Source organism: Phalacrocorax aristotelis, chromosome 10 (genome assembly GCF_949628215.1).
Source record: "Phalacrocorax aristotelis chromosome 10, bGulAri2.1, whole genome shotgun sequence".
NCBI classification, from domain to species: domain Eukaryota; kingdom Metazoa; phylum Chordata; class Aves; order Suliformes; family Phalacrocoracidae; genus Phalacrocorax; species Phalacrocorax aristotelis.
The window spans coordinates 24,367,946-24,391,782 of record NC_134285.1 but is presented as its reverse complement, the minus strand read 5'-3'; the positions used below and the strand labels follow the sequence as shown (position 1 = coordinate 24,391,782).

The 23,837-nt window shown below is 51.6% G+C and overlaps 1 protein-coding gene across 1 annotated transcript in view; it reads left to right on the top strand.

Moving 5' to 3' along the window:
- LOC142062822 (ankyrin repeat and fibronectin type-III domain-containing protein 1-like) overlaps window positions 1–23,837 on the top strand; it is a 235,807-nt gene that overhangs the window by 148,728 nt on the left and 63,242 nt on the right. Inside the window, exon 4 of the mRNA XM_075105883.1 lies at window positions 8,736–8,776. Within this exon, the coding sequence (XP_074961984.1) occupies window positions 8,736–8,776 (41 nt within the window). The remainder of the gene's footprint in view (window positions 1–8,735; window positions 8,777–23,837) is intronic.

Sequence of the window (23,837 nt, the reverse complement as noted above, 5' to 3'; positions counted from 1 at the left end):
TTGTGAGGGTTCGTGCTGCAGCCAACCCCATTATGTGCGTGTAATTGCCAAATGGAAGGAGACCAAGGGAGGAGGGGGGTCACCAGGCGCTGCCGGGCGGCAGAGCTGGCAGGCCTGGGGCTGTGCCAGCACGGCTCGCAGCACTGGGGCTCACCTCTGTTCCTTCTTGGTCCAACACGCATGTGTACGCAGAACTCCGTTCCTCTGCGCAACGCGCTTGCAGGGGTGTGCTCTGAGGAGGGGGAGGAGGGAGAATTTAATGATGTTGGGGCGTTTAGCACTGCTCTGGGTGGGCCTGGCCCTCACAAATACAACCTGTTGGCAGGGCCAGGGTGAGCTGCTGAGATGTGCTTTGAAGCGAGGGGCCGGTAATGGGGCTGCTCTCCAGGAGAACCCATCTCATTGCTTTTCTGGGGGTCAGATACAGGTTGGATGAAAGATGAAGCCTGTTTTCCAAGGACCCAAGTTTACATTTGCATTTTGGCCCCTAGAAAAACACCAAGGTCTCCCCTCCTGGGTCCCAGACATGGGGGTGGATGAGCAACCAGAGAAGAGCGTTTGGCCTCTGGTAAGATGAGATGCTGCAGTGTGGGTGTCCACCTGCTTGCAAGAGGCCGTCCTGGCATGGCAAGCTGGTGGGTTCAGGCTGGCACCGTAGCATGACTGTGGTGTCAGGATGTGCTGGCCAGGGGAGCCAGTGAAACACAGAACCTCTTCCTGGGTGGGTCTGTGGAGCCTCCAGTGGGGAGAGCTGTTTGGAGGACACCACAAGCTCCTCTGGCTCCCAGGCGTGGGTTGAGCTGCTCTGCTGGGGGATGGCTACAGGGCTTCGTCTCCATTCCCTGGATTGCCTCAGAGTACCTCATGTGCATAACCACGTTTCCCTTCTCCTTCCCCATGAATGGTTCTAAAGCACTTTACTTTACTTTTTGGCATGTTTTTCACCTTCCATCAGACTCAAACCCCAACTTGGACGCGCATCAATGCCCCGTGTGCATGCACAGGCTCAGCACTGTTTTCAGTCGAGTGTGATAGCTGGTTCAGACTCCCACTCCAGAGCTGGGCTGGGATGAGCTAGCTGCTGAAGAATGAACATGCTAGAGCCATTGGCATTCTCCCCTGGCTGGGCTGGGTCTGCAGGGAATCACCCACCCCTTCCTCGGAGCCTTTGTAGTTGAGGGAGGAGGAGGCAGCATCACAACAGTGAGAGGCTGGGGTTGGCATGTGCAGAAATGCTGGTGGATCACACCACCCCTCCATGATCCACCAGTGCTTCGGCTCTGTCAAAATGCCATCCTCCAAGAGACCAAGGCCCTTCTCTGGTTCCCAGTGGCATGCGTCTTCCTCCCTCCCTTGAGCCAGCCCCTTCCATCTCACCATCTGGGCAGGTGGTGCTGCTGCCCTGGTCTGACCCTTCCCCTGCCACCAGATTTTGTTCTACCTTGTGACCCACCCTTTCTTAATCACCCCCGTTCTCCACTCCTTAATCACCCCTGTGCCCCAGCATGCAGGTGAGGATCTGCTTTCCAGCAAGGCTTGCCTTTGGAGGTACAAAGTTGTGTACAGATGGGTGGCCCGGAGCTCCTTCCTGGGCATGAGCAGCACTGCCACATTGAAGGCAGGAGTTATCACCGTGATTTTCAGCTGAGTAATCTGGTTCATCCAGCCTGAAATTCAGGTTTTAGGACTGAGGGTTCATCTGGCCTGAAATTTGGGTTTTTGGATGACTCAGGACTGTATTAGCCTGGGGCCCTGGCAGTGCTGGAGCAGGGCTGTTTGAGGGGTATGGTGCTGGGGGCAGGTCGCAATGGCAGGCGGGATGTGTGCCAGAGCCCACAGAAGGGAGCTGGTGTCCACAAGGGAGGAGGCAGCAGTCCTACAGCACTTTGGTTTCCTGGCCAAGCCTGTGCCAGATGCCGGGAGCTGGAGGGACACGGGGGTGTGTGGTGTGCTAAGTCCCAGATGCTCTGGGTGGGTTGGCCCTTGCTTGGAGGGGTGCTGCTGGCTGGGGCAGGGGGGTGATATCTCCTTCCTCCTCATTCCAAACAACCCTCTTGCATCCAAGACTCTGAATTTGATTCCCCATCCAACCGTCAGGCATCAACACCCGATTACTCATAAATGCAGCATGTTGCAGATACATGGAGCTTGACAAACGGCTGTGCCTGAAAGCATGAACCGCCAGGATCCACAGATGAGAAGCCAGGATGGGGGGTGCAGACCGTGCAGCCTCGGTCCCCCCGCCGTCCTGCCCTGGGGTCCAAGCGCCTGCTGCCCATGCCCTCATCACCCTGGAATCTGCCCACCCTGGTTCAGGGACCCAGCTCAGGGATGCTGTGGCTGGTGGGGCAGGTGTGGAGGTCCCAGCAGGTGATCAGGCATGGATGGCAGGTTTGCAGCCTAGACCGCTATCGGCATTGGCCCACAAGTTTGTTTAGCAGAATCCTCTTCTAGCGTGGAAAAATAACTCATCCCTTGGTTTTTCTCTCTTTTGTTTGTGTGGGCATTGATTATGCTGGGAGCTACTGAGCCGGATTTTATTGGAATGACTTAGAAAGCTGCCACCTGCAAGCAGCTGCTTGTCTTTGGGCATTATTTTGGTGTAGTTTCTAAATAATTGCATGAGGCTTCTTCAGCCTTGCTAATAACTTCGTTCTCCAAAAAAGACGAGCTGAGATTACACTTGGCGACATTTAGGAGAAGAATAAGTACAACAGGATTGATGTCTGCTGATATGAATAAATAAATAATACAGTACCTCTTCCTTAGCCCCTCCATGAGCATCCTTGTTTCCAACCCCGTGTCTGCTATCTCCCCAGCTTGGCTGAATTCCAGAATTCAGAGTGGTCCTTTAAATTGATCTCATCTTGTCTGTCTGCAGCATGTTGTACTAATTCTTATCAGGGACCAGCAAGGCTGGCTCTGGAGATGAGCTGTCTTAGGGAAGCCTGCCTGGTAGCTTATATATGTTGTGTAACTTGGGCTTGTTAAACATATTATTTAAATAACTTGCAAAATAGTTTACTTAGTGCCTGATATGTGAAATTAAGAGAATAATTTCATGTTGGCCCAGATTCTCATAGGTTTGCAAAGGCTTTGTGAAAATTGTGGGTCATGTTTTAAATAAAGAGATAAGCCCACAAATGTCTTTGACGTTTTGTACAAAATCCAGTATTTAAAAGGAGCTTGTCTTGCAGTGCCAAAGGGAGCCAGGTTGTTGCGTGTGTGGCCATGTGATTGCCCTGCCCTGGCGAGGGGGGCTGGGAAGGGCAGCGCTGGGAACATCACTGGGAAGATGAGAGGAGCTGGGGGCCTGGGCTGTGCTCAGGTCCACTGGTTTGGATGCCACTGGGAAGCCTTAGCAATGGCCCAGATGCAGCTGGGTGTTGCTCTACTAGTTTGGGAGCCTGCATTTTTACACCTCTGCAAAACTGCTTTCTGAAAACCTGGGTATGGATCTTTATGGTGATTTTGTTATGGCAAATAAAACTACTCTGGCCTCTCAGTTTGTCTTGCTTTAGTGTGAAAGCACCAGGAAAGTTGGTGTCCAGGAAAGTTGCCTTCCCTTTTCCCTCGTAGCATTTCTAAGGTGTTTCCTATGATGTTGTACTTTCAACATTGGTGTTGTACTTTTCTGCAAGAGAAGGGCTCTGAGCATCGTGTGGAGAGGTCCTTTAATCAAAACTAGGGCAGTGCAAGCCTGGCTCAGGTATTCTTAGATGGAGAGGGGCAGAGGACAGTGGTGGTAATGACCTTGAGGCAACACTTTCTTAATCATATTGGCAAGCAATCCCCGCTTCTTGGCATCCAGGAGCTGTGGGCTTGGTGTCAGCGTCCCCTTCTGCTGCTGCCTCTGCTTGGGTGGTTGTTTCCTCTGCAGAGGAAAGAGATTAAAGATGGTGCCCAGCTGCATCCAAAAGGGCAGGCGCTCTGAAGGCAAGCACCCTGGGGTCGTTGGGGGCACTGCCAAGCTCTGAGGGACATCACCTTCCTCTCCTGGCCCTGCTGACAGCAGGAGCCTGAACACTGCAGGGATGGAGGGTGTAGCCTGGCAGCTTTTTGGTAGCTGCCTTGCCCAGCACCATGTGCCAGGGGCAGCTCCTGCCCTTCCAGATGCCCATGTGGCTGCCTGTCCCCATGGTCGCTTGCCTCCATGTCTCGGGAGGAAAGGGTGGAGATGGTCACAAGCCTCGCTTGAAGTATTTGTTTTAAAAATACACACCGATAAAAATTACTCTCTCCAGTATTTCATTAAGGGTTTTAAAACGTGCTTCCTAAACCCTGAGTCATCAATGAAATGAGCAAGCGAGAAGCAGCACAGCAGGTCCCACTGGAAGGTGACTCACACTGCATGGGGGCCTGGGGCATGCAGGGGAGTCTTTGAACTGGGGGATGCTCCACTCTCTCCCTCCCTCCAGGGATGGCCAGGGTCTCCCCAGCATCCTGAGCAGCAGCTGCAGGAGGTCTCTCAGAGCCTCTGGAGCTCCCAGATTTATTCTGGGAGCTGAGCCATCATGCTGCAGCCGTTCCTCTCTGGAGACCCCAGCTATGCCTTGATGCACAGGAGCCACGAGCAGACAGCTCTCCTGGAAGCCCATAGATCACCCAACAGCAGTGCATGCACACAGGCTGGCATTTGACTTTTTATTGTTACCTGCATAGATAAAAGCCTCCAGATCCCATATCAGTTTGGGAGGAATTATCTTTCCTCCCAGAAGGCAAGGAAAAATGCTAAGTCACCTTTTGATCATTTTTGGGAGCTCTCTGCCTCTTTTAGTCCCCAGGCACAGCCAGGAGGAGAAAAGCTGTCCCAGCTCCCTGTAAGGCCAGAACTGTCCCCTCTGCACCAGTCTCAGTGGTTTTTCTAGTCGGCTTCCTCAAGGCCCTTAGAAACACTGCTGTATCCCTCCCACTGGAATTGGTTCAAACTCTGTTCAATCTTAGTGCCAGGATGTTTTTCCTAAGATCCAGGTTGCATGTTCCCTTTACCCCACTCTGCTTCCTTATGCCCCATCCTTCCCTTGACCACTCTTCCATAATCATCCCCTGCTGTGGATGTTGGCCGAGACCACGGTACCCTGTGTGGTGGGACAGAGGTGGTGGCTGGTGGCACTGTCACAGCACATGCTGCTGCCCTGGGGGAGCTGCTTCAGTTGCTGCCCCTTAGTGTACCACACTACATCAGGCAGCGCCCATGCTCCATGCTGCCCGCAGCCTCCCATCAGCAATTCCCTAAGTGCTTTCTAAGTGATTTAAGCTATCAGTGAAGGCCAGCTCTCCTGCTTGGGAGGATCCTTCCAGGTGCTGCTTGAGCTCTCTCTTGAGTGCTCCTGGACAGTTGTAACAGGATGCTGTGATGTCCATCCCCTTGGTAAAATGCCTTGGGCATTTTATTTTTGCTACAGCTACATTTTACAGTGAACAGCTGCACAAAGTCAGGCCAGCCCCAAGGTGCCCTGTGGTCTATTAGGGCATCGCTGCCTTTTTGCCTTCTTCCTCCTGCTGATGGTTCTGTGCTGCTTTACTTCTAGTTTTCAAAGTGGAGTGTCATTTGGTTCATCCTCTACCTTGTTTATTAACCTCCTCAGTGGATGCTCCCCGTCCGTGACTCCTGTTGTGACACCACATGTGCCTGTGCTCACTTCTCCTTCCACTTTTTCATTAGGAACTTAGAGGTAGTCAAAAACATACCCTTGCCTTAGGTGTTGGCCCTGACTACCTTCTCCTGCCCGGGCATCACCTCTGCCTGCCTCCAGCAAGCTCTCCTCCATTCGCTGGTGATTCTTGTAGCCAAGTGCTCTCTAGTGGCTCTCCAGGAGCCCTCTGCATCCATAGCCACCTTGCTTTTGTGCACGCTTGGGAGGAAAAAGTAGAACGTGGTGAGATGGACCTGTGTAACTTCATCTGACCTGCAGTCACGCACAGAGCACACAGCTTCGCCAGAGCATCTCCCTTATCTGTAAGAGCTGAACTTGCAAGATGATCTTTTCTTTTTCCTCAAGTTACCGTGTGGCTTTCCCTTGTTAGGGATTGATTTCAGAGACCTGTGCCTCCATCCTAGCAAGAGGCGGCAGGAGGTTAATGCTCACGATACCCATGACTGTGTGAAGGGGCTACTGCAGATTTTGCCACCTACTGCACTGCAAATATTCATGACAGTAATAGTCCCCCCAGCATTTTAGAAAGGTAGAAGAGTGTCAGTGTTGTTTCCTGCTGTTATCACTTACCAGAAAGGCCAGGTACTGTCTGGAGCTGGCTATGGGTTTGATGGGAGCTTTTCCCACAGATCTCAGCTGCAGCTGGGTCTGACTGCACCAGGCGCAGATTTTCCATGTGTCGTTTCAGTGGTGTTGAGAAAGCTGTTTGCAAGTGGTTTCTCCTTAAATATCAACAGTTCTCCATGATCTCTGCTAGCACAGATATCAGATGGAACTGAATTTGTCATGGCTCGTCACCCTCATTGCAGCCGATCCATAGTTTGGGAACTGGCACCCCGGGTGCCAAGTTTAAATAAGTAAGGAAATATCTCATGGGAATGCTGTGCATGAGGGAGTGGAGGTGTTCCCAGACATGCTGTGGGCTTGGACGACATGTCACATTGCCCAGGGCATTCACTTAGAGCAGTTACTGCTGTGCAAATGAACACAGTAGTAACTCTTCTGCTTCAGGAATGCACAGAGTAGTTGAGGAGATCACCCAATCCAACCCCCTGCTCAAGACAGGGTCACCTACACCTGGTTTCCTGGACGCCCAGGACCATGCCTAGCTGGGTTTTGAGTGTCTCCAAGGCTGGAGATTCCACCACATGTCTGGGCAGCCTGTGCAAGCATTTGACCACCCCATTCTGGTGTCTGGTCATCAATCGTGGGGCGTTGCTGTAGTTTTTGTCGTGTCAGAGGAGGGGAAGCAGTGGGGAGAGTCAAAGGATGCCACTGTCTCTGCCTGGTGTGGATTGCTTAGAGCCCATCAAGATCTTGCATGCCAACACAGTGTTTGGCATGTGGGCAGACTGAGATCTTCCCACTCCAAAGGGCTGCTCCTTGTGCACTCCAAGCTCTACCCCAAGCAGGAGCTCAGCTGTGTCCTCTGGCCCCATGGGCACATGAGACTTGCAAGAGGGTCGCACACATCCAGCTCTGCATACCTGGTGCTGCGGGTTTGGTTACAGCCTCCCTGCACTGCTGTCCGACCAACACCTCTGTGCTGGGGAGAGGGTCAGCCTGTCTTGCTGGCTTGGCCAGAGCTCCCTTTTGCAGGGATGTTTTGGTGACAGTGGATCCCTGCCTGCTGAAAAGCTGAGGCCCTCCTCTCCCTGCTTGCTTTTCAGTGCCAGGGTGGGAACACTCGGCAGCTTTGGCTGGTGAGGGGAGCACCGTCAGAGTGTGCCGGGAGAGCTCCTGTGCCCCTGATTAGCATTCGGCCCCGTTGCTCCCACTGCTTTGGCGTTGGTTCATGCTCGCCATTGCCTGGCAACCACAGAGCAAAACTACAACAGCAGCCCCAGAGCCCGAGCGTGCTTCCTGCAAGCGTGCATGCACGCCAGCACACGCCTGCTGCCCGTGCGGGGCCGGGGTGGGTGGCAGGGCCACCTTGCACTGCTGCCCACCGTCCCCCATCCCAGCAAGGTGCAAGGGTGAGGACTGTCCCCGAGAGAAGGAGGAGGAGGAAGAGAGGGCTCCGGTAGTATGATGGCTTTGCTGACGCCCAGGTTTAGTGGGTCGGTCTGTCTGTCTGCCCTGGCACCGCTCGCTGCGAGCATCCTGCTGTGTCTGGCACAGCCTGTCCTCTGCATCTCTGGGGCGGTGGGGGCTTTTCCACACTCAGCAAGGATATCCCATGAACTGGGGCCTCGGAGCGGGGCAGGGCCCAGCCTCCAGGTACCGCTGGGACAAGGCGTGTTGGGGAAGAGACTTGGGCATATGTGGGTACATATGGCCCCATCGGACAGTGGGACAAGGCACGGTGGTGCACGCATGTTCTCTGTGTGTCATGCATGCACCCTGCCTTGCACCCAAAGCAGGGTCTGCAGGATTCCCGTCGCCTCTGGGCTCCCTGTGGGGAGGCTCAGCCTGGGTGGGGTTTCCCAAGGGACCCTGGCACTCTGGCAGCCTGGGTTGGGATGCTGTCAGGCTTTTACTAGACTGTGCTGTCGGTGGAGTTGGTGGCACTCGGGGAAATGCTGGTGCATGGGAACCTGAGTGTGCATCAGGCTGTCTTCCCAGGCTTGCACATGCTTGGGGTCTGAAGTCATTTTTCTCATCAGAAGAATTTTGTGGTCCTGTCCCTGGGGGGTGGCTGTGGGGCTTGGGCTCAGTCCTCCTCCCCTGTCCCAGGCTCACTGCAGGCAATGGCAGCTTGGTCTCACTGCCAACCCTGCACCTCATTCGCTCTGCAGCTGGGTAGGCTCAAGAGGACGAGTCACCTCCCGACACAAGGTGCCATGCTTCTGCAAGTGATGGGAGACACAGGCATGCCTGAATGCATTCGTTTCAGACCTAGCATACCCACTCCTCTGCTTTGACTATTTTTACATCCTTGGCTGCTGTGGGCTCTGCCTATGGCATTTTTGGTGGCTAGAGGTCCTGAGCTGCCTGCCCTGTCCAACCAGCCCACCTGTACCCACCAGGCAGGAAAGACCATAGGCGCCTGCCTTTTCCTGCTCACCACACATCTTCATCAACGATACTTGCTTGGCAAAGGGTTAAAGAAATGCATCTGTCTTTTGTGTCTTGCAGAGCCTGGGGTCAGCAGACAAGAAGGACTTCTACCAGCCAAAGTAAGTGCCAGTAGCTGTTGTGAGTAATTGCATGGAAATTCCCAGTTGGTCCATATTACCAAGCAGCTCTGTGGCTTGCTAAGATTAGACATTTCAATGTACAAGAATAGCTGCTGCAATTACACAAGTGAGGATAACAGTGGAAGGGCTGTCAGTCATTTTGGCTTCAGGGCATATGCAAATCATTAAATCAGGTCAGAAGGAATCACGACAGCTTGACTGAGCCTGAGGGACAGAGCTGGGACCTGATGGCTGGGAGCAGGGATGCAGGGGTGACCTTTCCCACCTCTGGCTCCCTCTGCTCCGGGTTTGCACAGCTGAGCTGCTTTGGAGAATTAAGGGTGTCGTTCTGTGTCACAAGAGGCTGATCTTGAAGCAGTCTTCCACAGCCTGTGCTTTGATGTTGATGCCTGTTGTCTTCCATCGTTGTGTTTTGTAAAGCATGGTGAGCTGCAGGGGTGAGAGGAAAGGAAGAGGCTCTCGGGAGTCACCATATTCATGAGCACAAACAAAGGATCTGCAAATCACCCCACTATCATAAGCAGTTGGTTACTTAGTGCGTGCCCTTGGCTATGGCTCTGAGCTGGCTGTGACAGTCCATAAGCGAGTGAGCGAGAGTGGGGCACTTACAGCTGTCAACCTCTGAGACCCGTATTAAAATGCAAGCAGAGCTTTCTCTCACAGGCCAGTTATGGTGTTGCACCCAGCATTTGCAGAGCCTCGCTGCAGCACGGCACCTTTAAGGCAAGAAAGTTGTCTCTTTGCTGGAAAGATGTGTCTGATACCATGATTGGAAAAGGTCAAACTCTACTAAAAGCCATGCTGAGAGGTGCAGTTCTGGCCCTGACCACTAAGCAGCTGTGCATTGTGCTTCTGAGCATGTTGCGTGTGGGACCTTGTGCTGCTCCTGCTCTGTTTGGGGAAGTGAACATCTTCATGTTATCGCCTTTTTGCTTCTGAAAAAAAAAAAAACTAAAAATGCCGTGGGTGGTTTTGAAGTTGTGGAACAGGGCTGTGATGTGCAGCATTGTCAGAGGAGCGTGGTTTTGGAAGATTCAGAAGGAACTGGCTCGAGGAAATTTCTCCTCTAAAACTCACTGCCCTTCTGCACTTACTTTCTCTTTGCTGCTTTCCAAAACATTCCTGCAGAGCTGATTCCCAGCGGTGCCCGAGCATGCAGTGTGCACTGAGGCAGCATCCTTGGTCCAAGTTACTCTTAGCATCGGGGAGGCATGTCCAAGGTGCACCGGGGATGGCAGGCTGTGTCATGGAGCGCCTTACGGAGCTGCCAGCTCTCTGTGATTGGGAGCACAAGTGTCAGGTGTATTCTTCAGTTATCTGCTCCTGCTCTTTCTTTATGCCACCAAAAGTTTTTAAAACTCAGTGCTAGTCTCTTAGGTCTATACTGATTTCAGGGGGCTCCTCTGTCTGCTCACCCCAAGGCAGTGCTGATCATTGGCTTTCCAAGACCGTTGGCAGCTGAAGACTTCTGAAAATACAGCCAGAGCCATTTCCCAGGCGGTTTAATCCTGCATGGCTTTCTGGGAGATCAGAGGGATATCCCAGGAGGGGAGTCATCGTGGATACAACAACAAAATCATCACACGTTTGGCAAAGACTTAGAACTGTGTTTTTGTGACCTCTGCCAACAGCCGTCGAAGATTTCAGGGCTTCTTATTGTAGCGCTGCTGCGCATTTATGTAGTGTGTGTTTTGACAAGCAGGCTTGAAAAAGACTGAGGCATCTCTAGTGTCCCTATTCCAGCTGAAGCTGTTGTGAGGCTTTAAGTAAGAGATTTGGAGGAAATATGTAAAGAGCTCTTACTCTTCGGTTTTCCTGTGGGGTGATTTTGGCAGTGGGAGCAACAATTGTAATACTGCTTTTATAGCTCATCTCATCAGAGAAACAAGGGGTGTTTCTCTACCTTAAGCGAGGGAACAGAGGTTTCCCATCTCACTGAAGCTGCAGAGCTGTTGGGTCAGAGTGGGGGGTGCTGGTGCAGAAGTTCTCATTGATACAGGGTGTCTTAGCAGTGCTCTCTGGTTCCCCTATGCCACAAGGCTATGGGACCATCATGGTTTGGCCAAGCAGCTTGTGATATCAGTTGTGACTTGACTAATCATAATATTATGATTTTGGTTTATGCCCATCCTGTTTACATTCCTCAGTGACTGTTTTGGGGTTGCAACCTGTAGAGTTGCAACCTGTAGAGTTGTAACTGGGCTGTGATGTTGCCCAGCACCACTGCCCCCATCCGATTTGGCTTTTTGATCCACCGGCTGCTGCCATTGCTGTTGTAGGCAGACCTGCTTTTGGTGCCGCAGCCCGTCTGCAAGGCTGGGCCAGGCACCTTACAGAAGTTCTCAGCCTGTGGCAGGACTGGAGCTGGTCTTCCTCAGCAGAGAAAGATCCCTGGCAGCTGCTAGAGGTCTGGTGGACCCACCGAGGACTCGGGAGAGCTCAGCACTTCTGGAGCAGTCCCACAGACATTTTCCCTGAGACCTGGGCAAGGTGTGCAAGCAGCCAGCAGCTGATTCCCAGAGCTAAGCTGAGCTGTGGCGGTTCATGAACACATCTGTGCAGTGAGGCTGGTGACCTGAGAGAGGTCTGGCAGCGGATGGCTCACCCTGCAGCGCTTGTATGCCAGAGCAAACTCGATTGTGCCTCTGCTTTTCCTTTTCTGCACTTCAGAGACAGCAGTTCATGCTGCCGACCAAACCCCACACACTGCGGGAGCGGGGTCAGAGCATTCCTGTGCTCGGGTCAGTGGTTTTGGGCTCTCACAGCAGATGCAGGTTGTAGGAAAAGGACACAGCCACTAGAAATCTGAGCAGTGGGTTTTATCACCACTACTACTGGGAGTGAACCTTGCCCCATTCCTGCCATGTTCAGAAGCTTTCTCTGATCAGGTGTCCTCCTCTTCCCTAGACACTAGGTACTCCATCAGCTGGGTTTCCTTGTGTCACCCTGACCGAGCCTTTCCTTCCTTTGTTGCCTCTTCCCTTCAGAAATGGAAATGCTGTCGTTACGTTCCCTCACCCCATAGTTACCATTGGTCTATCTCAGCCAGCAGTAGGGTGTTTCCTAAGCACCTGGAATAGTCCAGTGCTCATCAAGGGTATGGAGAGGTATCTACCTTCATCCACCAGCCTCTGATGGCCTTTACAGTAGTCTCTTCCCCTCTGCCCAGTCTGTCCAAGAGGTTTTAAGGTACAGATCTCCTGCTGGGTTGCCCCAAAGGTAGTGTGGCAAGCACACAATAAAGTGTAATAAAGATGGACAGAGGTGCCCGGGACAGAGCCACCACAGCTGAAATAATGTTGCTGCCCACACTGGGGGTGACACTCCTACTTCCAGGGGTTTCAGTAAGGGTGGTTACAGATGTACCTGCAGGAGTTGGTCCATGTCAGGAGTTGTGAATCCTGGCTTTTTGTGTGTCTGGGAGGTAAAGTTCCTTCTTTCCATGTTAAAGGGAAGGATGCTGCTTGGGTCAAGAAGGCTGAAGTGTTAATCTTTTAAAAAATTACATTACCTGACAACTGTATGGGCTAGAGACCGCCTTAGGAAGAACAAGCACGCAAAGAGCTCCTGTAGCTGAAATTCGTGAGAGGAGCCTGGCATATGGGGAGTGGCCCCAAGTCCAGCAGTGAGCGAACATCTGCACAGGTTTCCTCACCTACGCTGGCTGCTCCAGCCTTGTGCTGCATCCCATTTGAACAGGTACAGATGCCTTCCTTGCACTGAGTTTCCAAAGCAGGTTGTTCAGATGTCAGAATGGTGTATCCTGACCTAATACTTCTTATCTGATGCAGTTTGGGCACTTACCTCCCTATTGCAACCCGGCCTGCAGCTCCACTCCATCTGCGGTCTGGCCAGCGTTCATAGGGACCAGGGAAGAAACACCTCGTGGGCTGAGTCCAGCCCCTGAGCTGCTTGTTCCTTTGTCACTTTGATTTTGGAAGCTGCTAATACAGCTGTAATGTTGTTAGTGTATCTGGGTTCCCAGAGGTCCTTCCAAATTTCTGACACAGGGCCCTTGACTGTTTTGCCAAGGCAGTTTCCTGAGCAAGGAGCTGCTGGCTGAAGACCCAGGGACACCATGCTCAGAGACAGGAATAGGCTCTCCTGGGACAGGCGTTTGTGCTTAATAACACTCCTGGCAGGGCTGATTCTAAGTGTCTTGACAGGACCGAGAAAGGCTGTTGTGTTTGCTAATTCCCCATCATATATTTGCTCTTCAGTGTCAGGCACCAACTGGAATTCAGTTTCTTCGAACCCAGAAAGAAATTTTGGTAGTAACAACAATCATAAACCGCCCAGCAAATGTAGACTGAAGTACCTGTGACACTTTAATTAAACACTGGTTTGCTGCAGGAGCTGCTTCCGCTCCCTCCCCATGCTGTCTCCTCTGCTGAGAGCAATGCTTATCTGTCAAGAGAGTCGTCACTTGGGAGCAGTTAATATTTGCCAGGCACTTGGAGGTGTCAAGAGAGATACTGCTGTAGCAACACAGAAGGCTCTCCATTGATCTGCTCGTTCAGTCCCTTGGGACAATGTGGCCATGCTGAAGAGACCTGATGTCTGAGAGCCCATGTCTTGCTCCGGCGGAATCTCACAGCCCTTTTATACAGGCACCTCGTGGTTCTGGCTCCATTTCAGATTAAAGGCTGCTGCCTGCCTTCTGTGCTTAAGCTTCAGACATGTAAACACACAAGGAACTTTTGAAACCACCTTACATAAAGCAGCAGCTCATGTTTTGCCTTGCAGCCTTCATTACGCCAAGATGTCTCTGCAGCTAATTTGTTGTCACCCTGCTCTTAAGGCAGAACATTTAATCTCTTAGTCTAAAACCTTTATACGCCAGCACATAGATGAAAGGGAGTGTTTCATTGCTGAATCATTATCTTGTAAAGTGTTTTTAAGGATCTAGAAATCAGTATTTATGTCTTGGAATCATTAAGGGCCATCATAGTAAGCTAGATGTGTTCCTAAGCTGGGTGTTCATTTCATTGCATCCTTATCTCAGACATTATTGTTATAGTAATGATGATATTAACACACATATGTTCTACATTTGACTACTTTTGCAGTGACTGAGAGTCATTCAGGTGGGAAGTTCTTCCAGTAGCTCAGGTTCACCTGTAAAGTGGCAAGCAGTGGGAGGAGGCCATACAGGGAAAGTGGGGAGTGAGAGATGATGCAGATGACACAAGGGAAGCAGTGGGGTAGGAGAAGCAATGTTGAGTCCACCTCTCTGTACTGAAGCCATGGGATACTCAATGCTGCAAGAAACTGCCCCAAAACCACCTTCACAGGGTTGGAGAATGCTTCTCCCTGCTTCGGCTGTAGGAAAGGATGAAGTGACATCACCAGCATCTCTGGTGGCAGCAGGATGGTGGGGGGGGGGTGGAAGAGAGGTGCTGGGTTCTGTGGGGTGGGCACCGCTTGGACGGGTGCAGGTTGGCAGCTGAATGGGAGCGGAGCCCTCCAGAAGGGACCGTGAGCATGGGCTCCTAGCTTCTGAAGGGTTGGGGAGTTAACTCCTTGACACGCAACGTACTTAAGTAAAGATTGCGATGCTGGTCAGAGTACCCTAACAGCAGGGTCTGAGCCACTGAAACTTTATAGCAAACTTAAAAAACATTTCCTCTGGGGTTTGGCCAGTAGATTCAGAGCGTGAGTTCCAGGCAGGTGGAGGGTCTTTAAGCCTCTCTGAGTGCTGGGAAAGGAAGGGGATCCTGGGAAAGGTGCTTTGGAGAAATGTCAAGGTTCAACAAATGCCAGTCTGGGGATGGAGCAGAGCTGCTCTCCTGGAGGGTTGGCAGAAACAGGTATGAGCAGTGGGAGGTAGTTCACATCATGGCAGAGAGTTGCCTTAGATGTTTGCAGTGGGTACAGGAGACCAGCTGGTACTCCTGCCTCTGAACTGTTCTGCAGCTTTCCTTCTGGCCTTCAAAAGGTCTCCCCCACCCTGTGATGTGCTGATCTTTTAAGCTAAGGTGGCCCAGTTCCTCCCAGTAATGGCCTGAGCCCAGAAAGGCTTCTGGAGACTTGGGAGGGAGGTTCTGCCCTGGCAGGGCTGGTGCTGCTCCTTGCCCTGATGCTGTTTGGAGGGCAATGGGTGCTGTGGTGTGCCGGGCTGGGGCTATGCAGTCCCTCCAGCCCTGGCAGCTCCCCGAGGGGTACAAGTCAGGGCCTTGTGATGGGGCAGTAATATAGGCTACATTTCCAGCCTCTTGAGAATGGTTTTGTCCCCTCAAGAACATTTGCTGTGCTGCTGGGAGTGCCAGCTCCGGCTCCTCTTAGCTCTGTGGCTGCTGAGGGAACGGGACACAGCCTTGACAGGGAGCAGTGCTGGCAGAGATCAGCTGGAAGCTCAGAGACTGAGGAGGCAATAGCCCTGCTAATTCACCCTGTGGCATCCGGGCTATCTGCCCAGGCTAATATTGTTATTTGCTTTTGAAGCTGGGAAAGCTGGTGTCGATCCATGCCTAGCGAAGCGAGCAGGGCCCTGTGCTAAAGGTCCGGCTGTGCTGCTGCTGCACCCCTCTCCGGGCAGCCCAGGAGAGCAGCACCAGGTTATGTGCCCGATAGGTCCTGCTGAGGACCACCATTTTTGTAACGTATGAATGAATACAACTCTTATTCATTTTCTTTTTCTTTTATTGCTTGTTGTGTGGGAGCACTCACCCTGGGTCCCTATGCCTGATGGGCTGGAGGACCATGGTGGGTGCTCTACACCCAGATTTAAGAGGACAGAGATGCCCTGGATGGCCCCAGGACCCTTGATACTCAGAGTTAAATATCTTGGCCTGAGGGAGGTCTGGACAAGGAGACACTTGGTTTCATTGGTCTCTCGAGCCCAGGGGACAGGAGGAGGAGTTGTTGGGACTGGTTGAATCCATGCTGCCCTGCTCTGGGTGCCGAGGTCGGGGGACCATCCCCTTGCAGCATGCTCACTCTCTGGCTGGAAACGGTCTTCCCGAACCTGGTGGTGGAACAAAGTTTTGGTTTTCATTGTTTCTGTGCAGCTTTTAATGTGTTAAATGAGGTTGCTGTTGTAGGCTCATACTGTGCCGGTTGTCATAGAAACTTGAAGGGCTTTTTACTCCTGTCCCCCAGCCCCTTTCTTTAAACTGAAGCAGGGTTGGGTTTCCCAACCCCCCCCGCCCCATAATTTCAGTTCCAATCCAATTAAAAACCTGCCTCCCCTGATTCCCCATCTCCAGCACTACCACACAAGGACTCAGTGTCTTTATGCTGTGCTTCCTTTTGTCCCAGCCAAAGGGTGCATGTTCCCGCGAACTGGGCACTTTCCCGGTAGTGCTGGGTGGGCTTCGGTCCCCGCAGAGCCCCCGCCGGGGTTGGGGCTGGTCCTCAGCCCGTGTCCCTCTGCGGTGCCTCTGGGTAGGAGAAGATCCCCTTGCTCACCATAGGGTACTTCTCCTTCTGAAACCAGGGGGCTGAGTGGGCATGGCCGCTTGGTGCCTGGTTGATGGAGGTCCCCAGTCCTTTGGTGGAGACATTGAAATGGCACCTGCCTGCCCTGCTGGTCTGAACCCGGGGCTGCCTTCCTCTCTCACGGGACGGGAGGATGATGCTGCTAGCTCAGAGCCAAGACCAGCACAGAAGCCACCTATGCACCAGCTGCAGCCCTTCCACATTTGCTATGCTCTGCGTTAATCATGGAAAGGGAATTGAGCGTAGGAAGATGGGCATTTTTTAACAAAATAACCAAGGCTGCATTCTCCCGTAAGCAAGAGAGCAAAGTGTTTGCTGCAGTGAGTCAACAGAGATGCTTTTGGCATGGGAGGTAACACTCCCACCCACAGCAGCCATTGGTCCCACAGCCAGCTACCAAGAGGGAGAAGTGGGTCAGGATGTTTCCCAAGCTGCTTGGCCAGCACTCTCTGTTGGTGTTTCTCCAAGAGCTGTGAGAGGTCCTTTCCTGTGTGCTCAGCTCCTGCACAAGACTTGACGGGGACTCCTCACACCTAGCAGGACTTCTAGCTCTGAACCTTGCCTTCGAGGAGCCAGCACCCATCTTTGCTGCTCAGTGCCTCCCCAGCTCCTCATTGCTTCAAGGCCTGTGCTGCCTCCTAAGTCACCCATCTTCACGGTGGTTTGTGGCAGGGGTTAGCCTTGGAGCTCCAGTTATCTGCTGGGATTCACTTGCGTGGGATTTAGGTGCAAAAGGGTCTATTAGATCATGCAATTTGGCCTCCCATGTGCTGTAGGGATGTAAATGCTGCCCACACACTGCTCCACGAGCTGAAGAGGTTGTGGTTGCCCTCTGAGAAGTATCTAATCCTCTGAGCATCTCCGAGAGGTTTGCTGATACAAAACTTCTTTGAACTTGTTGGGCTTCAGCTCCCAGTCCCTGGCCCTCTGTGTGTCTCACTGGGTAAGAGCAGTTGGCAACGCTCTGATTTGTGGTGGGGTGGCAGAATTTTTGTCAGTAAACTCAATATAGCTCAAATCTTTTGCAGCAGGAGATTTTCTGTAGCCCTCAGATCGATGTTGTGACTCATCCCTCCAGCCTCTCTGCTTTTTTAGAGTCCCCTTTTAAACGTGGGCACTTTAATTGCAAGAGTGTTCTGGGTCAGTCTCAGCAGTGCAATACGCGTAACTCTCCTCTCCCCCAAGAACTGCATCAGCTCTTTTAATCACAGCATCACATTAGAGCCTTGTGTTGGGTTGGTCACCCGTGGTGACCCTTGAGCCTTTCTGGAGGCTCTCTCTTGTCTGGGATACAGTCCCTGTTCATAAACGCAGCCTGAAATCCTTCTCCGTAGGTGTGTCATTCTGCGCTGGGCTGCATTAACATATACAGTGTTTGAATGGGCTCAGCATTACCAAGCAACCCACATTTCACTCTCTCCTCATCAATATTTACTGTTACATCAATCTTCCTGTCATCTGCTAATTTTTTTTTAGCAAGGATTTTGTATTTTCTTCTCGATCATCGAAGAAAATATCGACTAGTATGCTCCCCATGGAGCCTCGCTAACGATTCCCCATTGACAACTTCTGTTTGAGACCTGTCAGCCAGCTCTTAATCTATTTAACGTGCTTTATTGATACTGTGTACTACTATCTTCTAAAATCAGAACGTCAAGAAGCACTTAGCACTCTGCCTGCACAGCCGTAACATACACGGTGCCTTTTTCAGCTCAGTCTGTATTCGCTAAAGAGTGACATTGGGCTCATTTGACAAGATCTCTTATCCACAAAGACACACTGACTTATAACTTACATCCTGTAATTATTTCTTAATTGAATTCCAGATGAGCCTTGGCTTCTGGGTCTTACATCAGACTGACCATTTAGTAGTTAACTAGGTCATCTTCACTGCTGGGTGTGAATATTGCTGTGAAGGCGCCATTTGCCATCTGGACCTGGCAGCCCAAAGTTTGTTCAAATCAAGCCGCAGAGCCCAGAAGACTCTCCCCAGCTTTGGGTGCACGTTATATGTGCTGGCTGTTTAGTGTTATTTGGCCACATTAGGTGTAGGTGAGGAAAGTTTAGGAAAGCTTCATCTCTCCTAGAAAGTACTTTAGTCTCCTTTTTTCCCCAAACACAGGATAAGTATTTATTGACTGTGTTTGCTTTTTCTGCATCATTATAAGCATATAAGCATTATATTTTCCCCTTCTCTCCCGTTCTTTAGTTTCCCCTGTCAGTTTCCTACACATTGTAATTTTTCATTTGTATTGACCACCCTTTATTCTATATCCCATTTCCACTCTGAGCCTTTGTTTAGCAAATGGGATTTTATGTGAGTTGCTCATTTTCCTAACTGTGAAATTGGGACTTTATAGACATTCAGTGGACTCCCCTTAAAGAACTCCTACTTTTTCACTCTATTTTTCAAAGTCTTTCTTGACAGTCAGTTTTATCCCATCTCCCAGGGTGTGAAAACAGCCATTTCGCAGTACTGAGCGTGCGCAATGCTGCCTGCCCCCCTCTTCCATGGTCCGTTGGTCTATGGGGATTGCTGCCAGCCTGGGCTGCCTCTTCAGGCAGCCAGCGACTGCTTGGCCTTTTGTCACCTGCTGCGCATTAACTTCTGCGTTGAAAAGTTACCAGCTATAGTGTTTAGAAATGCATGTGGTATTTTACTGCTGGCTCTGTGAGTCTTCTAGCATGTGACTCACAAACCCAAATCCTTCGTAACACATTATTTCTTTCTGTCCATTGAGAATGTATATTTAAGGTGGAGCTCCTACAGTCCTCTGCTGGCTCAGGTATGATGTGCTGTGTCTCTTCCCAGTCCTTGGTGAGAAGGTAAATCTATATTTCTTCAGTCACTGACTGCTAAAAAAGCTGTAATTCTAAAGAAAAAAGAATAATGGCATATATCGTTAGTATACAGTGCCCTCCTCTTCCGTCCCTGCCACCCCTCCTACGTAGAGACTTCTGATCACGTAAATCATCGTAGCAGGTTTCAGTAGTGTCGAGCGTGCTACATTTCTGTTTGTGAGTGAAAGTTTCCTGTTCCTCATGCTTCTTCTCAAACCCTCTGCCTTGCGTCATCTCAAGAGCTTGCTGCTTTGCCCATCAGCAGAGCACAAGCAAGATCTCTGATACTCTTTCCTGGAACAAAGAATCTGGCTTTTTATTCACATACACAGTCCAGGTATTTTCTTTCCACGCTTTCACATGTGCCAGGTAGACAGCTGGGCCACAGAACCATCAGCAGCTACGTCAGCCTGCACTCTCTTCAAAAGCTTATTCTTACCTAAGACCACCCTCACCATGGCCAACCTGGCTACTATCCAAGCGCTCCGCTGTGTGGTGGCACCGGAGGCTGCCTTGTGCTCACCTGCCAGGGAGGCTGTTGTGTAGAAGAGCATTTTTGTTGTTCCTGAGCCTGCTGACAGGCAGCATCTCCTGGGAAGGACCGGCCATTTGCAGTGTCCGAACCAATCCACGCTCTTCCCAGCTTCACGTTGTCTCCAGCACGGTTGTTTCCTGCCTTGCTCCGGCAGGGACTGTGTCTGAAGCACAGCGTGTGCTGTGGGTGGTGGCTCTGCAGCCCTTCTCCAAGCCGCCTGAGCTCCCAAGAAACAAAATTTGCCAGTGGTGGTGGAAATGACAGTATTAGCCTTGAAAGCAATCAGCCAGGTCTCTGTGAATTGCAGCATTGGTGTTTCTCCTCTGGCTTTTTGCTCTGGGAGGTTTAATCAGGCTGAATACGCTGATTTACTTGGGCTGTATTGAGCAGACTGTGGGGAGACATGTAGATAGCGCTAATTTGCTCAGGGAACAGCATGTCTAAGGACATTAAAGGAGGAAAATACATTGCCTTTACTGCATCCTGACAAAGTGGTGTGCGCAGAGGCGAGATCCAAGGCTTTGAGCTTTCCCACAGGTTTCTGGCATTACAAAGATAGGATTCAGAGTAGCGTGACGACTCCCAGGAGGTGTGCAGTGGAAAGGGACGAGGGTGCTTGGGTGTCTCTTCGGGTTTGGGACATCATGTAAAAGGGCACCACCTCCATTGTTGCCATCTAATTTATGGGGAAATTAATTCCTCCTCCAGAAGTTCATCATCTCTCCATGGACTGCATAGGGAGCCTGGGCAGCTAGCTCACATCTCTGCCATCAGTCTTGCCACTGATGGCTTTCAACACATCCAGAGCATGCAGCTGAAGGTAGGGTGAGCCTGTAATAATTACTGAAGAAACACTGGATAATGGTATTTATACCTAATTAAAGACTTGACTGAATCAAACTGAAGACAGTACAGGCAGTTTGACTTTGGAGAGACTTTGCAGCATTTTACTGAATGGTTGTGAGAGATCTGTTAAATCCCCAGCCACAAGTAAACACCTTTTTGCCCCACAGTAAATGGAAATGCATGCAGTGCTTTGAGAAAAGGGGCTGGAGAAGGAGGCAAAAGAAACCCTAGGGCCCACAAAATCACATTTTACATTTGAAAATAGAAAAGCCAAGCCTTCCAAAATGCTTAGATGCCACAAGAAAACCTCTGGAGCTGACGGTGCTCAAGCAGGGGAGGTTATAGGTTTTCCTTTGCGGTATGAGGTACAAAGGAAAAAGCACCCAGGGATGGAAAGCTCAGCTGCATTCATTCTCCCCCTCGGATGTCAGAGATGCTTTGTTTTCCAGAAGTGCTTATTATTCATACAGCTATCTCATTAGACAGCTGCAATACAGCTCCAGCTTGGGGCTCGTCATGGCCCAGGCCCTACTGAGGAGCTGTGCAGTGTCAAGGCTTTCCACCCTGTGTGAAGTCCCGCTGGAGCGGGCAGGATGGTACCTGGTGCCTGCCTTTGGGCACCAGTGCTGGTGGTGGCTTGGTCATCTTTTCCCCACTGGATTCCTCTTTTCTTCCTCTTTTAATCGAAGGTTTTGTCCCACAGTCCTAGTCCTAGGCCTAGCAGATGTGTGGGCTTAACATTGCTTGTCTTGAGGACCCTTCAGCTCTCTTCCCAAAGAAGGAACAGCACAAGAGCTGCTCTCTCCAGATGTTTCCCATGTACCCAGATATTTCCAGTAAGCCCCTCTGCCTGCACACAGGTCTTGACCACCTGCATCAGGGCCAGGTTGCCAAGCCTGGTTGTGCCAGATCCCTATTCTGCAATGTGGCTGCTCAGCTTTGCAATTTCCAGACCACCTGGGTGGCTCTAAGGATGAGGAGGACTCTTCTTCTGGGCTTTTATTGAACTCCTGTGTCACCCTGCCTCCCCTCCTCTGGCGAGTGTTACTGGAAGCTCTGGTTTGAACCAGAAACCAGTCTCGACTTCTAACCACTTTCTAACCATCTCAGACTGGTTTCTAACCGTCTTGGTTTTGCTGCTGCAAATTACTGGCTTCACAAGCAATGAAGCCCATCTCTGAAAGCAGGGGAGGACGCAGTGTGGCTGCTGCTGAAGACATCAGTCCTGCTTCATTGACCATCCTGTGGAGTCCCAAGTCCCACCTTGCTGGCCAGAGCCACCAGTGCTGTCACCAGGAGCAACTGTGTGCATCCTGGCATGCTTTGCTGCAGTCAGCAGTGAGTCCAGCATGATGAATCCCACCTCCTCCCACTGGTGCGGAGCGTGGTCGTGGGGGATCTCCTAGCCACAAGACCCTGCTCGCCCGAGCACTGGGGACACTGGATTAGGTGTCAGCCACAGCGAATGTAAAACCCTAAATATTTGTACACTAAGGCCACGCCGAAATCCCTGTCCTGGTCCAGACATCAGAGGTGTCATTTTTGATTTCCCAAACACAGAGGGAACCCTTTCAGCCCTGGCCTGCTCAGACACTGCAGCTTTAATGTCCAAGCACTCAGCGTGTTTCCACTTCCCTCAAATGCATCAATCAGGACTCGGTGAGGCTCTGAAAGAGCCAGTTTGTTAAACAAACACACTTAGTTTAAAAAGTTTATTCCAGTTAATTAGGACTTCATTGCAATGGAAACAAATTACCCAGCTGTCATCTGCCAAGGCAAACAGCAACGGGGGAGAGGGGGTCCTGGCCAGGCAGGAGACAAACAGCCATCTCAGGCAGCTTTATTTATGGCCTTTTTATGTATTTCGGTATTTATTTGGACATTCCTGAACTGGAGAGCTGGGTTATTGCCGAGCCGCATGCCCTAACACTTGCACAGTATAGGCTGTCACTGGCGGCAGGTTATCTGCCAGTGGGGCTCCTAGGCAAAAGGCCAGCACTGGCCCGGGGAGGCACTGCCCGTGGGGACCTGGGGCCTGGTGTCTGTGTCCCTTGGTTCATCCCCTCGGGCTTGCCCAGGGCTCTTGCTCCAAGACGGAGGAGAGCTGCTGGGTGTGCAAGCCATGGGCAGGTCAGGGTGAGCTGCTGGTCCCAGCTTGCTGATGGGGGTGGGGGATGCAGGGGTCACTGGGTGGAGCAGTGGGGCAGGGAGGCACTTGGGAGAGCTGGGGGCTGGCGGTCACCGGGAGCTTTGCCTGAGGTAGGGACTGCCACACTTCCATGATTCCCTGCCCTCACAGCAGGGTGCCCTGTGTCTGCATTGACCCCAGGTACAAGTCCCCATCCCTGCTGTAGCCTTATTCTACCCTCCCAGCCCAGGCAATTATTTTTTAGGCAGGAGAGGCATAGGCCCTGCCTGATGAGGCTCCCACTCATTTCCAGCTCATTTTATTTAAACAAACACCCCATCAACACCACTTTTTCCTTCTAGAGCTTTTATTGAAAAAGAGGTAGAAAGGAAGAGCTGGGATGGGGGATGGGGAGGCTGGGAGGCACACAGGGAGCAGAGCTTGGTAGAAGCCGCAGGCCGTGCAATTCCCGCGGGAGCACTTGGGGAGTCAAGCAGAATGGTGCTGGCTCCCGCAGCCGGTGCGCGGAAGTGACAGATAAACCCGCAGGATTAGCAGCGTGTATTGTTGCAGGAGAGCAGCATCCCCTTCCTGGAGCATTAGTCACCCGAGCCTGATGCCGGGGTGGGGGAGGCAAGTGCAAGTCATCAGATTACCTCCTCCTGCCTGCTTCGGTCCCCCTGTTCCCAGGTGGCTTGTCCTCGCTTTGTATCCCTCCAGCTCTGCCCCTCGTAACCAGAAGGTGGGCTGTGCCAGGGCTGCCATGGCCAGGATGGGGACAGGTAGAGGATGTTGGCTCCAGGGATGGATGGGTGCAAGCAGCATGTCTCTGCTTGACTGCAGAGATGGTCCATCCTGTTGTAGCCGGCAGCGTGGTGGGTTGGGGTGGCACAAGAATAGGGGCTCTCCCAGTCGCCCTTGGGGATCCTGCAGACCTTGGGGACGTGGAAGATAAAAGCAGGTTTCTGCCCTTGCACTGGGACCTTCCAGCAGGCTTGGATTTCTCTTATGTGCCTGGTGGATAAACCCAGGTCTCTTCCACCCTTCTCATCTACCACGATTGGCCAGATTTTTCCGGTCCTCTGAAATCCTGAAATTCACATTTAAATTTTACATTGTGAGCTAGTTGCCATCCGAAGCCTTTTATACCCATTCCAAGAATGTTTCTGTTGCCTTATAGCTGTGAGATCACTGTGACCCACACTCTGAGGTTTCTGTCTGTGATGGCATGCATTCAGGGGGGTGGAAAG